General features: G+C 39.2%; 1 protein-coding gene across 2 annotated transcripts in view; it reads left to right on the top strand.

The window, feature by feature from the left end:
- LOC143026248 (phosphatidylinositol 3,4,5-trisphosphate 3-phosphatase TPTE2-like) overlaps positions 1 to 8,079 on the top strand; it is a 248,730-nt gene extending 240,651 nt beyond the window's left edge. For both annotated transcript variants that reach the window (XM_076186325.1, XM_076186326.1), the window contains 5 exons: positions 167 to 398; positions 3,290 to 3,493; positions 4,033 to 4,128; positions 4,758 to 4,831; positions 4,989 to 8,079. In XM_076186325.1, the coding sequence (XP_076042440.1) occupies positions 167 to 398; positions 3,290 to 3,493; positions 4,033 to 4,128; positions 4,758 to 4,831; positions 4,989 to 5,109 (727 nt within the window). In that variant the 3' untranslated portion in view covers positions 5,110 to 8,079. The remainder of the gene's footprint in view (positions 1 to 166; positions 399 to 3,289; positions 3,494 to 4,032; positions 4,129 to 4,757; positions 4,832 to 4,988) is intronic.
- The last annotated feature ends 7,296 nt before the right edge of the window (positions 8,080 to 15,375 follow it).

Below are 15,375 nucleotides of genomic sequence, written 5' to 3' on the forward strand. Positions count from 1 at the left end.
GTTGTTATTGTCGTCATCATCATCATCATCATCATCATCATCATCATCATCATCGTCATCATTATTATTATTGTCATTATTATTATTGTTATTGTTGTTGCTGTTATTACTATTAACATTATTCATTTATTTATCTGTTTATCTATATATACATATTTATTTTCAGGGACATGCTGAAGTTCAGCAAGAGCGTCCGGGAGTGGATGGCGCGTGATGAGGCAAACGTCATTGCGGTGCACTGTAAGGGAGGGAAGGGACGCACAGGAACTATGATCTGCGTCTTCCTCATTGACACAGGGCTCTTCAGGGACGCCGAGCACTGCCTTGGCTACTTCGGTGATAGAAGGACTGACAAGAACGCTGGCAAGAAGTTCCAGGGGGTCGAGACCCCGAGTCAGGTTAGTGGAACAGGAGGGACGGGATTTCATGTCAATCAGTCAGCTGTCGACTTACATTTGTAACAGGACGAGGGGAGTTGTCGTCTGTTGTCACCATTCCTCGTGTAAAAAATTGGTGGAAAATTACTGGAAGTTGATGGAGTGTGTGTATTTACCTAGTTGTATTTTACGGGAAAAGGAGCTATGCTCGTGGTGCTCGTCTCTATATCTCGCTTTATCTAGAGTCTAGATGTGTGTGTGTGCAAAAACGATACACGAATTTAAAAACAGTCTAGATTTTAGACTGTTTTTAAATTCGTGTATCATTTTTGCACACACCACTTTTTCATCCAACTTGTTCCAAATGTCTATTATCCTGTGGGGAAAGTTGTTCTTTTTCAATTCTCTTCTATGATTGTCTTTTTTTTCCGTGTCTTCTTGTATCTCTACCATCCCATTTTATTAGATCCTCTCTATCAATGATTTCTATGCTTTTCATGATTCTATAAATAGTTATCAAGTCTCCTCTCTCTCTTCTTTGCTCTAATGTCTGTAGCTCAAGTTTTGCCAGTCTCTCCTCGTATGATAGTTCTGAGAGAGTTGGTGCCAATTTCGTTATTGCTCTTTGTATTGTCTCAAGTTTTGTTACACGCTTTTTGTGCCTGGTGACCACATTGTCGCTGCATACTCCAATCTTGGTCTTATCAAAGTGACCATTATTTTCTTCACCATTTCTTCATCCAGGTATGTAAATGCCACTTTGATTGTTCTTATCAAATTATGAGTTTCTCCATAATTTTTTTCTTATGTTTCTCAGGGGACATATTCATAATAATGACTCCCAGGTCCTTCTCATTTTTCACTTTTTTAATTTCTATGATCCACTATTCTTTTTTTACTTCTTCCAAATTCCATTATACTACACTTCCATCTCCCATTTCCTACTCCATTCCCTTACTCTATTGAGATCACTCTGCAGCAACTCAGTCTTCTGTCGTGTTCACTTTTTTCAACAGTTTTGCATCGTCCACAAAGAAGCTCATATAACTTTTAATTCCTTTATCCATATCATTAATATATATATAGCAAACATTATTGGGGCCAGTACTGTTCCTTGTGGAACTCCACTAATCACTTCATCCTAATTAGAATGTTTGTCTCTTATCACCACTCGTTTTTCTTTCATGCAAGAAGTTTTCCATCCATGTGTAAGACCCTCCAATAGAACTCCTTGGTTTCGGTCTCCGTTCTCTTCGCTTTTTTTTTTTTTTTTTTTTTTTTTTTTTTCTTAGCTTTGCCTCTTAGTATCTTCTCTCTTTCTATTTTCTCAACACTCATTTCCCTTTTTATCCATATATTGTGGTATTGTTCTCTCTTTGCTAACTTGCTTGATTTTGCTAATATGTTTTCTACTATTTGTGATCTTAGTTTTATCCTTAGAGGTCGATTTCTTTCTTTAGAATATTATCCCATTCTATATACTTCTATATCTTTCTCTACTTCCTGGTCATCATTTTGTACTTCTTTTAGAATTGTTATTGGCTGTTCAACTTATACATGGATGGGGTGGTGCGAGAGGTAAATGCAAGGGTAGTGGGTCAGGGATTGGAGATGGTTAAAGAAAATGGAGAAAAGTGGGGGGTGAGCCTGCTGTTGTTTGCGGACGACACTGCACTTGTGGCAGGATCGGAGGAGGGATTGAGGAAGTTGGTGGCAGAGTTTGGGAGAGTATGTGATAGAAGAAAGTTAAAGATAAATGTAGGTAAAAGTAAGGTGATGAGATGTACAAGGGGTGAAAGTGGCAGTAGACTGGAAGTGAGCATTAAGGGAGAGCGACTGGAGGAAGTGGATAGTTTTAGATACTTGGGTGCAAATGTGGCAGGAAAAGGTGGAGTGAAGATGGAGGTAGAATGTAGATTGAGAGAAGTGAGTAAATGCCTTGGTGGATTGAAGAGTGTAATGAGGAATAGACATTTGGGAATGGATGCTAAGAGGAGACTTTATGAAGGAGTGATTGTGCCAACAGCACTGTATGGGGCAGAAACATGGAACATAAGAGAAGAAGAGAGAAGGAGTTTGAATGTGTCTATCTTCATCATCCTTTATTTTAGATTTTTACCACTAAGTGAATTTACTATGTGATATAATTTTAATCATTCGATAAACAAAACTCCCCGGTCCCAATGTGATACCAACTAGGTGTTTACTCCAACTTATCAAAAAAGTGCTGCACTCCAGAGCTCATTCTAGACATCCATTCCAGACTGGTTTGTGTGTATTTACCTAGTTATATCTTACGGGAAGGGGAGCTATGCTCATGGTGTTCCATCTTTGTATCGCTCCATATCTAGATTACTCTTAAATTCTTGTACTGTATTGAATTTGTACACACTGTTCTTTTGTCTAATATGTTTGAAAGAACAGTGTGTGTGTGTGTGAGAGAGAGAGAAATAAACAGAGATCTTAAGCTTAATCTGCATACTAAGTGCCAGCCTCTTAGGGCTGCACTTTAGTAGATAAAAGTGAGAATGTTTATGGCCTTTAGAGTTGGGTGGTGAGGAGTAGCTACTCGTAGAGTCTCTCCGATGTCTATCTCATGAGACAACCTTGTGCAGGGTCTTATTGTCAGTCCTTGGGAAACAGGTAGGTAATATGTTAAAGATGGGATAACTATACTCAGAAAATAAATCACTATACAATTGATGTTTTAGGAACATATTACAATCATATAGTGGAGACCCATAGTTTGACATCAGCCAGAATAGAAAGAATAATACCATACAGTATACTGTAGGATTAACAGTTAAAGAAAAATTGGTAAAATACATTTGAGAGGAATTTGATGGAACTCAGTTATAATGACCAGAATCCTATCCTTTCTTCCGCTGAGCTCTTTTTCTTTCTACCAACAGAGTCGTTATGTTGGTTACTATGAGCGTGTGGTGAGTGCTGGAGGGGAACTTCCGAAGGAGATCCCTCTTATCATAACAACAATCAGTGTTCGAGGCATCCGTCATGTTGGTGCAGGCGATGGGTCAGAGTTTATCATTTCGGTCAAGTCTCGTGCCCATACCATTCCCTTCCATTGCAGCATCTCACCTAATAAGAACTGTCAGGTAAGAAAATATGTCCAATCTGATCTCAAAGGTTTATAGGTTGTTAAAAAAAAAAGTTTTCAAATAATAATGGTGTTAGTGCAAGAATGTCATTCCAGAGTTTGCTGGGGAATAAGAGCCATTGTTTTGGAGAGTGGAGGCTTGTTGGACAATATTTAGATAAAAGTGATGATTATGAAAGTTGTACAAACAATAGTGATATAGCAAATTTGTCTATATGTACATTTTCATTTTGTGTTTTACATTATTGTATTTTTTTCCTTTTAGTTTAATTAATGTTAGTATAAACTAAGTTTAAGGGGGATGGAAAAGAAGTCAAATCTTTAGTGGGGATCAACCCACCAATGCCACCATTACCACTATTACAACCACCACCAAACATCCCTGTATTAAGAGAATGTTTTTGTGGCATTGCACAGTACTGCTGATTAATTAATTATTCACTGCAGATTTTTTCACCGACAGTTATTCAAAGCATCCACATAATCAAACACTTCTGTACCACCCTGCCACACTCACCCTTCTCTATATTTCTGCAGACATCCTATGATAAGGCAGCCGATACTCTCACCGTCCGACTGATGAATGCTCCCGTCATCCGGGGCGACACCAGGGTCATGTTCTTGGCTGATAGTGTACGTAATCTAAAATACCACCCTGTTCACCAAATGTTTTTCAATATATACATTGTATTATTAGATTTGTACTTTAAATTGGGTTTCTGAAGATATGATTTTAGCCAAAGTAAGATGTTTATTTTAATGGCCACAATTGTACGTTGAAACTAAATTTTTCTCTAGTTACATTTTTTTTTTCCAAATTTATAAATGGCCTTAGTAAGTATACCTGGGACTCCTAGGAAAGGAATTTAGATGGAGGAATTTCCCCTTACTCCTGCAATCTGCTGTGATAAATAACCTCTTTGCTACCAAGGGGTACCATGTACTATAAAATAGCCTGATGGAAGCCAGAGTAAACAGAAAAGTGACACCCAATCTAGAATAGCTTAAACCTAGTGGAAGAATGAATTGTAAATGATAAAAGAAAGCTGGATTTGATGCAAAGGCTAATAATGAGCTCTTGTTGTATGAACTTACCCTATAGGACACTTACATACTGAAACCAAAATCTTCCCAATTTGATGATATGAAAATGACTGGAACACAATTTTTTTTCTTCTTCTATAGTTCAGCTTAAAGCCATTTGCTTGATTGGAAAGTAAATCTATGGTTTGCAAATGACATGTTTCTTTTCTATTCTGCAGCATAAGATACCAAAGGGCTATGAGAACTGCCCATTCTTCTTTTGGTTTCATACAGGATTTATCAACAATAATAGGTAATTTACTTCATCTTTTATTGGTTATTTTCATATATTCTTTTGTTGAATTTCCATCAATTCATCATCACTTATTTTTTATAGAAAAGAAGTTCTCCACTTTTTATTTACATAACCAAAATAAATTCTAGTCCTAATGACTAATTTTTACTTGCAGACTCAGGTTGGAGCGGCAGGAATTGGATAATCCCCACAAAAGTAAAACATGGCATGTCTTCCGGGAGAACTTTGAAGTCACTCTTGACTTTGAAGTAGATACCATGACTAAGGCCTATTAGACAAATATGAGAGGGGCAAAAGAAGACTGAATCATTTATCAAGTGAAATCAGAGATTGGATAACAATATTTATTTTACTGGAACATTAGATCTGGCAAACTTACTTGTTCCATATTTGTGGGGTATGATGTAATACCATTACACACCCAACTATGAATAATAAAAAAGACAAGTGCTGTTTGCACTCTTTGTGGTACTAGAGCCAATTGAAAATAGAGAACATGAAAGCAGTTTTTACATCTAGCATAAATAAGTCTGAAATGTATGAACTATGAAGTCATTCTTCACAATGAACTTAAGTTGCCATTTACTGTAGCATCATAAACTATTTTATTGTTGTGAAGACATCATTACTTCAGACAAGGAGAGAAATTTGAGGTTATAAAAAGTGCTTCATGAGGAAGACATACACAAGAAAAGAAGCCAAAGCAGTGAGCTAGGCCTAGTGTTAATTTTTTATATCCAAGACTTATGGAAAATTTCAATTTTTAGACAAGATGCTTTTTTTATTGATTATGCTGAGTTATCTTTCACTATTTCCATTTTGCTCTGCTGCCATCATTAGTAGAATACCAGTTATCAGCAGTCCTTGGTTGCACTTTGATAACAGTGCCCTGAAATCAGTATGTATCAAAAATGTTATACAGGGATTCAGGGACCAACAATGGGAGCCTGCCTGTGGCGGTCCTACAAAATGGATGTCAGAGAGCATACCTCTTCATTACCCATCAACAACCTCACCTCTGTCTCAGGGTTGGCACTCTGTCTTTGGAGCAGGCCCAAGATCTCTATAATTTTTTACTATTTTCCCTCCACTTTGTTCACATAAAGAAAACTGACAACTGCTTCCCTACTCCTCCCTCTCCTCCTCCTCCTCCTGTTTGCTAATGCAACATAGACAGCAGTCCAACATTTCTAACTACAGAGAACTATGGGAAGGTCTGAGAACAGTTGCTGACTACTGTGAGGCTAGGGATTTCCATTTGGTGAAATATGAGGCAATGGTTATTTATCTGTTCTCTTAAGATTTTACAAGTGAAATTAAAATGTGGCAGAGGTAGCTAGAGCTGAATGTGCATGGGCAGTTACAAAAAATATTGGGAAGTTAAAAATAAAAAGAATAATGAAATTTTAAAAATATAAGGAAAAATTTCTCTTGGCAGCTGGAATATACTGCTGAAAGAGAATGTCTTAAATTAAAAGTTCACCAGCTTTGCTGAATTTCACCATATAGTAGTTCATTATTCAAAATGGCTAATTCTCTTCATAATCATTGTAGTACCAGTGAAGGTTTACAGTTAAATATCTAATTGCAACAAAGGAGATACACAAAATTTGCTGCACTACAAGCTATTAATTTTTTTTTTTTTTTTTTTTTTTTTTTTTTAGTTACTCTTTAGCACATGGCTTGGAAAGGATATGAATCAAGTATGTCAGAGATTTTTGACTGTGCTTACAACTTACAGGTAAACCTCCTTCTGTACAGCACTCCCAGCCTTTCAAGCCTCAAATCCTATATCTGTGATCTTTCAGTTTGTATAACATATCCTCACATAAATATATATATATATATATACTGTATTATAAGACAAGACCAAGTCATAATATCATTAAATGCTTACATTTTTAGGACCATCATTTATGCAGCTTTCAGCCTATGCCTGCTAAAGTCTGTGTGTGAAGCAAGTAAGATGCATTTGTTGTCATTAGATCTTAGTTCCCTCCGTATGGAGTTCCATCATGTATCACACTATGGGTGGGTTAACATTCATTCTGGCTGTAATTTACCAAGAGTATGAATGCAAGTGCTGAATATAATATTTTTATGTGATTACTAAAAGGTATTTCTGTGATTGTTAATAATTGTTCATTCACTCAGTTTTCATGATAGCAGAATGCAGGTACATGTCATTATCGCATGCTTCAAATTGCAACAAATCATTGTATCTTATCATTAATTTGGCTTATCACTCAATGATAGTAATGATACATTTTGTGGAGTATTGACTTTATTGCATAAAATGTGCTACAAGTTGTGACAGACCACCTTGTCACAGGTTTAGTAATTGTTAACTGAAGACAATATGGAAAGCAGAAAATATGTGAAATGCACAATAATTGGAATCCCATTCATTGGTCTGCTGTCTGCTAGTGAAATAAGGTAAATGTTTTGTTTATCCAACATTTATTGTTTGCTGGTTTTTAAAACAAGGTAGAATTGGACCTATGACAGGTACCTGCATGTAATGGTCCAGTGAGATGGACATCAGGGAGAATCCTCTCCTTGCTGCATATTCTTCAAAACTCATCAACATCTTCACCTCCACCTGGGGGTACAGCCTCAGGGGATTGACATTTTGGTCTCAGGACTGGGCCTAGATCTTTCTCTATCAACTTCAACTGTATTTTCTCCATGTTTTCACATAAGGAGAATTGACATCTGGCAACTGCTCTCCTCCCACAACTATCACAAGTTGGTTTCATAAAAACAGTTCCACACTAATGCAGTTCAGACAGTAGTTCAATGTTTCTTCCCAGAGAGGTCATGAGAACCTGAGAACTGTTGTCAGCTCGTGTGGGGCTGCAGATTTTCAATCAGTGAAACTCAAGGCAATAGATATTATCATTAAAATGTAGATTATTTTGTTTATCCAAATACTTCTTGCAGACTCACTTTACACTTCTCTTTATAGTGGCTATATTGTACAAAGTCCACTGCCAGTATGCACAAATTTGTCCTGCACTGGCACTGAATTTTGATTACTCATTACCTATCATTCTCATTACCCAACTATATCATCCTATCTTATCACAAACATGGATATGGTTCACTTTACCCTGTATGAACTAAGCTATCATATCTAAAGCAACTTCACCTCTTCATGTAATGCAACATGTGTGTTGCATTATGCACTAACTGCCTGTTTGTTGTTATTGTGTGATTGTACATAAAGCTGCAGTTGATTTTTATACGACAGACAAGACTACCTATTTGTTAAATGATTATATACAAACTTATCACAATTTATTTGTGTTTCATTTACCTTTTATGTACTAGCCTACCAGGTACCAGCCATACCTCCTGGTGGAGGTCATTCGCCATGGTCTTGGATCATGTGTTGGACTCATGATCAACAGCTATTACCCTCCTAGATGAGAACTCAGAGCTCATATATGACCAATCTCTGGGTAATGCTGCGACCCTACACACACACACACACATCCAACTCCCCGCCCATGGCAGCTGGAGTAACGACTCGCAGCGCAGCGATACTGAAATTATTTCAGCCCTGGGTGGGATTCAAACTTGGACCACTGTAGTAGCGGTTGCGAATGCTATTACTGCACCAATGAGGCGTGTCTTTACCTAGTACTGCATGTACTTAGTTGGATTATACGAGAAGAGAGCTATGCTCGTAGTGACCCATCTTTGTATCTTTCAGCATCTAGTTTGTTCTTAAATTCTTGTATATTTTTTAATTTATTTCCATGACCTCTTAAAGCCTTCCCATCTGTAATCAGGAGATCTCTTCTATCAATGCAATTTATCCCCTTTAGTGACCTGAACACTAATCATGACACTTCTTTCTCTTCAATCTTTCAAAGTTGTCAGACCCAGTACCTTTAGTTTTTCCTCATATGGTTTATCTGCCAGGCTGGGAACCAGTTTGTTTGCTGCCCTTTGTATTCTCTCAATCTTGCTTATACCCTTCACACCGTGTGGGGACCATACTACTAACATATATTCCAGTCTTGCACATATCAGGGTTTCAATTATTTTTTTCATCATCTCTTCATCCATATGTCTCTCCCACTATCCTACTGATATGTTTATCAGGTGACAGGTTGTCTTTTATCAACACTCCCAAGTATTTCTTCTCTTTTGCTTTTGTAATGTGTTTGCTTCCCAAGGAATAGTCTAAGGATGCCCTTTTACTGCTATTGCTCATTTCCAGTACTTTGCAAGTGTACCTGTTAGGTTGGGCTTACACAATGGGGCTTAGCGGGGACAGATAAACTCTCTTCGGGTTGTCTTGGTTTATTAAGTAGGTACTTGATGTATTACAACTTGGGGATATAATCTCCCCAAAGGGAGAGTGTCTCCCCTAGTCTCTTCTATCTCTGGCAACACAGTTGCACTATATAAAGTGGAATATGCCAATCTGAGCATGTTCAGTGTAGGTTGTAAGAAACATCTTACATTTTATATTTTTATACTGATATATGAGTGATGGATTGTAATGGGTTTAGAAATATTATTGTGGATGTGGCTAGACATAGTGTATGTATTGCAGTTACAATAACGTAGCTTGGTAGGTATAAGGAAAGGTGACATTAGATACTTCTGTCAATTCACTGGGTAGCATGATGTAGCATTGTTATGTGTTACCTTATCTGAGTCAGATGGAAATGTGCAGGTCATAAAGATTGGAGGTATTACTAAAGGCTAGTCACTTGCATGCTTTTGAATTATGTGTCTGGTGTGTGACATATCATAATGGTTAGTAATGGTAGGATACATACCTCCCTGACCTCTTTGAGGTATGTCGTCATACCTCCAGTTAAGGTCGAGACAGTGGGGTTTGGCATAAAAAATATACAATTGCAAAAGAAAGATATGATGCGTCACATTGGTAGTGGGAGATATTATATCATGGAGTACTAGTAAAGGAGGGTTTACATATATTATATCTTTCAATGTACAGTATTATGTCGAATTTGTTGAATGTTTTATTTATGTTGATTTGAAGAATTGGCAGTGAATTTTGTGAGCATTTATCACTTTATGTCTTAGTATGTGGATTCTGCTGAATTCATTAGTTAATAATTGTTTCTCTTGTATATGTATTTATTAGCTTGTTTGTATCTCTCTATTTATATTGAGTGTATTTACATATTTGTGTAGCTATGTGTAAAAATTTGGGAACCAGGGTACTTGGTGTAGATCTACGTGGATTTTATGTGTAGTCTAGATGCAATGCTGGGTGATTGAAAACTTATGGTGCTTCATAAAGATTAGTACTGGCTGTCCACTATTGTTGACTTTCCAGTACCTTCGTGGTGTTTGTCTCGGGCGAAGGGAGGGGGTGGAGTGGGCAGACGTGGTTGGAGTGGTCATTGCTGTGGGTCACTGCATGGAGGGAGTGGATGGAGGGTCAAGGTGAGTAGAGTGTTGAGGTCACTCTCGTCAGTTATGCTCGACCGATGCAACAGTGTGGAAGGAGGGAGCAGAGGGTCGAGGTCCGCCTCTGCCTGACGCGAAATTCCTGGCAGGCTCCGTACGTGAAGGTCTAAAAAGATTAAAGTAAATTAGTGTGTTATATTTCATACTCACGGAAGTGGGGTGCTGGAGTAGGAAGATGTTACAATCATTACTTTGGAGGGGACGGATGTGGAGGGATGGTGTGTAGATGGGCTGGGTAAGGACTTGCCACAAAATGAAGTTACTTGGAACTGCTGACCCTGAAGTCAGCGCGCTGGGCTTGGGTCCGTGGTGACCTATTGGGGGATAAGATTACTTAGGTTGCATTTGTCGGGCGGTTGGATGGTGGAGTGGGTAGAAAAGCAATGGTTGTTTGGAGGTGAATGATGTGGAGGGGTGGTGTGTATACTGGACTGGGTAGGGACTTGTCGTTGTCTTGAGCAGAGGGAGGTGGTGGAGTTGCTGGAGGTGGTTGGTTGGCTCGGAGTAGCGGGGCTTGATTGAAGTCTTGAAGGCGATGCGCTGGGCTTGATTGGTACGGGGCTTTGATGTGTTGTACTGGGAGTTCTTGTGACTTGATTGGAGTTCGATGTCGTGGGTGCGTCCGGTTGATTGAAGTCTTGATGTTACGTTGCTGGGAATCACTACTCTGGGCTGACGGTTCTAGTTGTGTAACTGGTGAATGGCTACTCACGACACACTACATAGGGGGGTAGTGTGGGTAGTCTTGTAACCAGGTGGTCTATCCTACTCTGACACGCTATGGAGGAGTCGAGAATAGGTCTCTCCTACTCAGACAGCGGTCTCTCTTCAGACAGCGGTCTCTCTTCAGACAGCGGTATCTTTTCTGATTGATAGTAAACTGCCACCAGGTGGTTTGACATCGAATACCTTATTGATTTCACCACCGACTCTCTTCAAGATGGCTACAACTAAGAGTTACACCTGTGACAGTCGGCGCATTTGGTCAGGCAATGACAGCAGTCGTGCTGGTAGACGAGGCTAGTCGTGGACAAGCAGCTTGGCAGGCAACGACGGTTTTAGCTGGGTACTTGTGGACAGGTGGTCTCCTCTTCAGTTGGGGCTAAAGGGTTGATGCTACACAATAGGGCTTAGCGGAGACAGATAAACTCTCTCCGGGTTTTCTTGTTTTATCAAGCAGTGTACTCGAGTTATTACAGCTTGGGGATATAGTCTCCCCTGGTGAGTCTAAGGGAGAGTGTCTCCCCTAGTCTCCTTTGTTTCTGGTGACACAGTCGCTGTATGTAAAAAGGAATAAGCCTATTTAAGCATGTTTATTGTAGGTTGTAAGAAACATCTTACATTTTATATCTATACACTGATATATGTTAGTTGCACTGTAATGGGTTATTAATATTATTTGTGGATGTGGCTAGACTTAGTGTATGCATTGGAGTTACGATAATGTAGCTTGGTAGGTATAAGGAAAGGTTAATGAACTTTCTGGTGATATTAGGTCAGTTTGTTGGACAATGGCGTAATGTAGCATTGTTGTGTGTTACGTTATCTGAGTCAGATGGAAATGTACAGGTCATCAAGATTGGAGGTATTACTAAAGGCTAGTGCTTTCTTGCATGCTTTTGGATTACGTGCCTAGTGTGTGACATATCGTAATGGTTAGTAATGGTAGGATACACAAAAATAGTATCTAGATCTTTTTGCAATATTCTGCCATCCTCATTCTTCACTCTTCTCCTGATTTTTACATCATCTGCAAACATGTTGGCATAGCTTGTTGTTCCTTCCATAGACAAGAAAAATAATTGGTGCAAGTGCTGAACCTTGCAGTGCTCTGCTCGTTACTGCTCTCCAGCTTGACATCTTGTCCTTTATTACTGTCCTCATGTATCTTTCGTTCAAAGTCTTGAATCCATTCTAACAATTTGCATCTCAGTCCTCCAGCATACTAAAATTTCCACATAAGTTGACTGTGAGGTATTTTATCAAATGCCTTCTCTAAGTCCAGGTACAGGTGCATGTATGGGCGCATGTGTATTTACCTAGTTGTATCTTACGGGAAGGGGAGCTATGCTCGTGGTGTCCTATCTTCATGTCTCGTTTTATCTAGACTGTTTTCAAATTCGTGTATCGTTTTTTCACACACCACATTTTCATCTAACTTATTCCAAACGTCTATTACCCTGTTGGGAATGCTGTTCTTTTTCAGATTTCTTCTATAATTGTCCTTCTTGATATTCTTTCCGTGTCCTTTTGTATCTCTATCCCATTTTATTAGATCCTGTCAATAATTTCCATGCCTTTCATGATTCTAAAGTTATCAAGTTTCCTCTCTCTCTTCTTTACTCTAATGTCTGTAGCTCAAGTTTTTTTAGTCTTTCCTCATATAATAGTTCTGAGAGTGTTGGTGTCAATTTCGTGATTGCTCTTTGTATTCTTTCAAGTTTTGTTATACATTTTTTTTTGTACTTGGTGACTACATCATCGCTGCATACTCCAATCTAGGTCTTATCAACGTGATATAACTTAAAAAATAAGGTCAGAAATCGGAAAAGAGTATAAACATTTTTGTGACATCCCACTACCAGGGAACGCTGAGCTTACCTTGGGATGTATGATGCTGCGCTCGCCAAATGTGCCAAAGTGTTGAGTCAGAAAAAGCACATGTATTGATGTGATTTTTCAATGGTGAGGTCCTATTTCTCACTTGTCTGGTGATTGTCCTATACTTGTCCTAGTGATGTGGTGTGAGTGAAGCTCCCCCCACCCCAATATCCACTGGTTTAAGGCCACATCACACTTCGTGTCTTTCGAATCAGGGTGGCTTGGTGCAGAAATGAAAAGTGTGCTCTTTTTACTAGTCCTGTGTTCAAATGATGACTTATTGTCGTGGGTGAATGACACACGCTATTCAATTCATCCCTGTCATTTCTGTCTTTGTACAGGTGATGTTTCACTTGTCACTGGCACTCATTACTGTTATACAGTTCTATCAGTTGAATAACATCCTCAAGACGCCAGTAGAGCTGCGACTTCCATGACATCATGAGTAAGGTGTTTTGGTAGGTCTTCTGTTGCACCTCACCAATCCACCAGTGCTGCAAGCACAGTGGCTTAAGTCTAATGTCTAACACGCCTCAATTTGAATGTGTTGCGGAGACTGCTGGGGTCAGTTCCCTACAATTTGACACCTAGTGTGCTGGGGGCCTTAAATGAAGGTGCTCACATTTTACAAGTCTAAAAATTGAAAGAAATTTTACTTAAACAGCTCCTCATAAGTAATTATTGTTAGTAGGAGAGATGGTGAGTGATATACTGTCAACCTCAGTCATTTCCTCACTCTCATCACAACCCTGGGGGACCACTTGGAAGTCCCATTTTGAAATCTTGCCTCCCACTCTTCAGGTAGGAGATAGGAGAGGGTTGTAAAACCTCAAAACAGGATTTATAGCAGGGAAGAAAATCCTAACCCCTGACAATATGCTGAAGGGGTAAAATAATAGAGGTAAAGGATTCAGGATGGGCAGCAGAAAGGACTGAAGAAGCTAAACAGATATGAACATCCTTCTTTGAATGGGGATTAGTATCATCTATATATTAATGGCTTCTTCCCCCTTATGAGGGAGGCATCCCATTCCAATTTGTCTTCCTTTCACCTTATCTCCTTGTGGATGAAGTGTCCCTGTCTCCTGTCCACTGCCCAGGTCATAAGCAATACACAGCACATCCATAGCAGGGCCAGCCACCACATCAACATGTCAACCATCTTCCCCCCCTTGTCCTCTCATGTGAAAGTCCTTTAATATCCATTTAAACATAAAAAGATGCCCCAATACCCTGTCTGGTGTATTGGCTGCATGTTATTGAGGAAAAAGTAACATGCAGTTGGTACTTTAGGGTCTATATGGGGTGCCCTTATGGACCAGAGCCACACATTATTTTGTCTGTGATAGAGGAAGACCCTGTTCATAGAGAAATGACACTTTTATTATGCTGCGACCGTCCCTCCGTTACGCTGTCCCCCAACCCCTTGTTGCTGTCCTGTACCATTTCTCTGAATATTCATTTCCTTGTTTTGCCTACCCTCTGTTGGGGGAAAAGAATGCTGCCACCAAGTATTCCTACTTGGATTGTAAGAGGCAAGAAAAATGGGATGGGGATTGGGACCAGGGATCCTTCTCCCTGTAGCCCCACAGGGGACATTCCTAAAAAAAAGTAAAGGGTCTAGGAGTTTTCCAACCAGTACACTAAGGTTTGAGTCTTTTAATGTGCATGGATGTGGTACAGATGGGAGTGTGGTGAACAGGTTCCCCCACATGTGCTTCTATGCAATATTTCAGCTGATAATATCGCCGCTGCAGAAGTGGGAGAGACAAGGATGGGATATGTGCGGTACAAACAGCTCGCCTTTGGCCTTATAGTATGTGTGTTTAGGTTAAATAAATATTACACCTGTACTACATGCATTTGTATCCGCATGAAAGCACAATTCCTGGCTACGCCCAGCAACCCTGTCCCAGCCACAGGGACGCTACTTTTCGGTATTCACCAAAGGTACGAGTACTTAAAGGCATGTGAGGTCAGGTCACAGTCAGTATCCTTTCAGACTAGGGCCGGCCAACACGCGTGTGTATGCCAGACTCCTCCAAATAAAGAGGTGAAACCCAAACAGACTGTCAATCTCTCCCTATGTCACTAGCCCAGTAACAGCTCACTAGTTACAGGAGTAAAAGGGAAGAGATAGGCAGTATGTTTGTGAGAAGAAAGATGGATGTGTTGGCATTGAGTGAAACGGAAGTTGAAAGGGAGGGGCAAGTGTGAGTTACAAAGGATTACAAAGGCGGAGCATACTGACAGGAGACCTTTTGGTCCATATCTAGGTCGGATGCAAAAAAAAATCATAATAAATTAATAAAAACTATAATAAAGTAAATAACAAATAAAAACATAAATAAATGCATAGGCATAGATAATAAACATACAGGTAAATAGTAAATAAATATAAATTGACATATAAATAATAAATGAAAATCAAACAGACAAATGATAACAAAACAAAAACAATATAAGATAAATTATAATCA

Source organism: Oratosquilla oratoria, chromosome 6 (assembly GCF_046742065.1).
Source record: "Oratosquilla oratoria isolate Oo_2021 chromosome 6, ASM4674206v1, whole genome shotgun sequence".
Lineage (NCBI taxonomy): Eukaryota > Metazoa > Arthropoda > Malacostraca > Stomatopoda > Squillidae > Oratosquilla > Oratosquilla oratoria.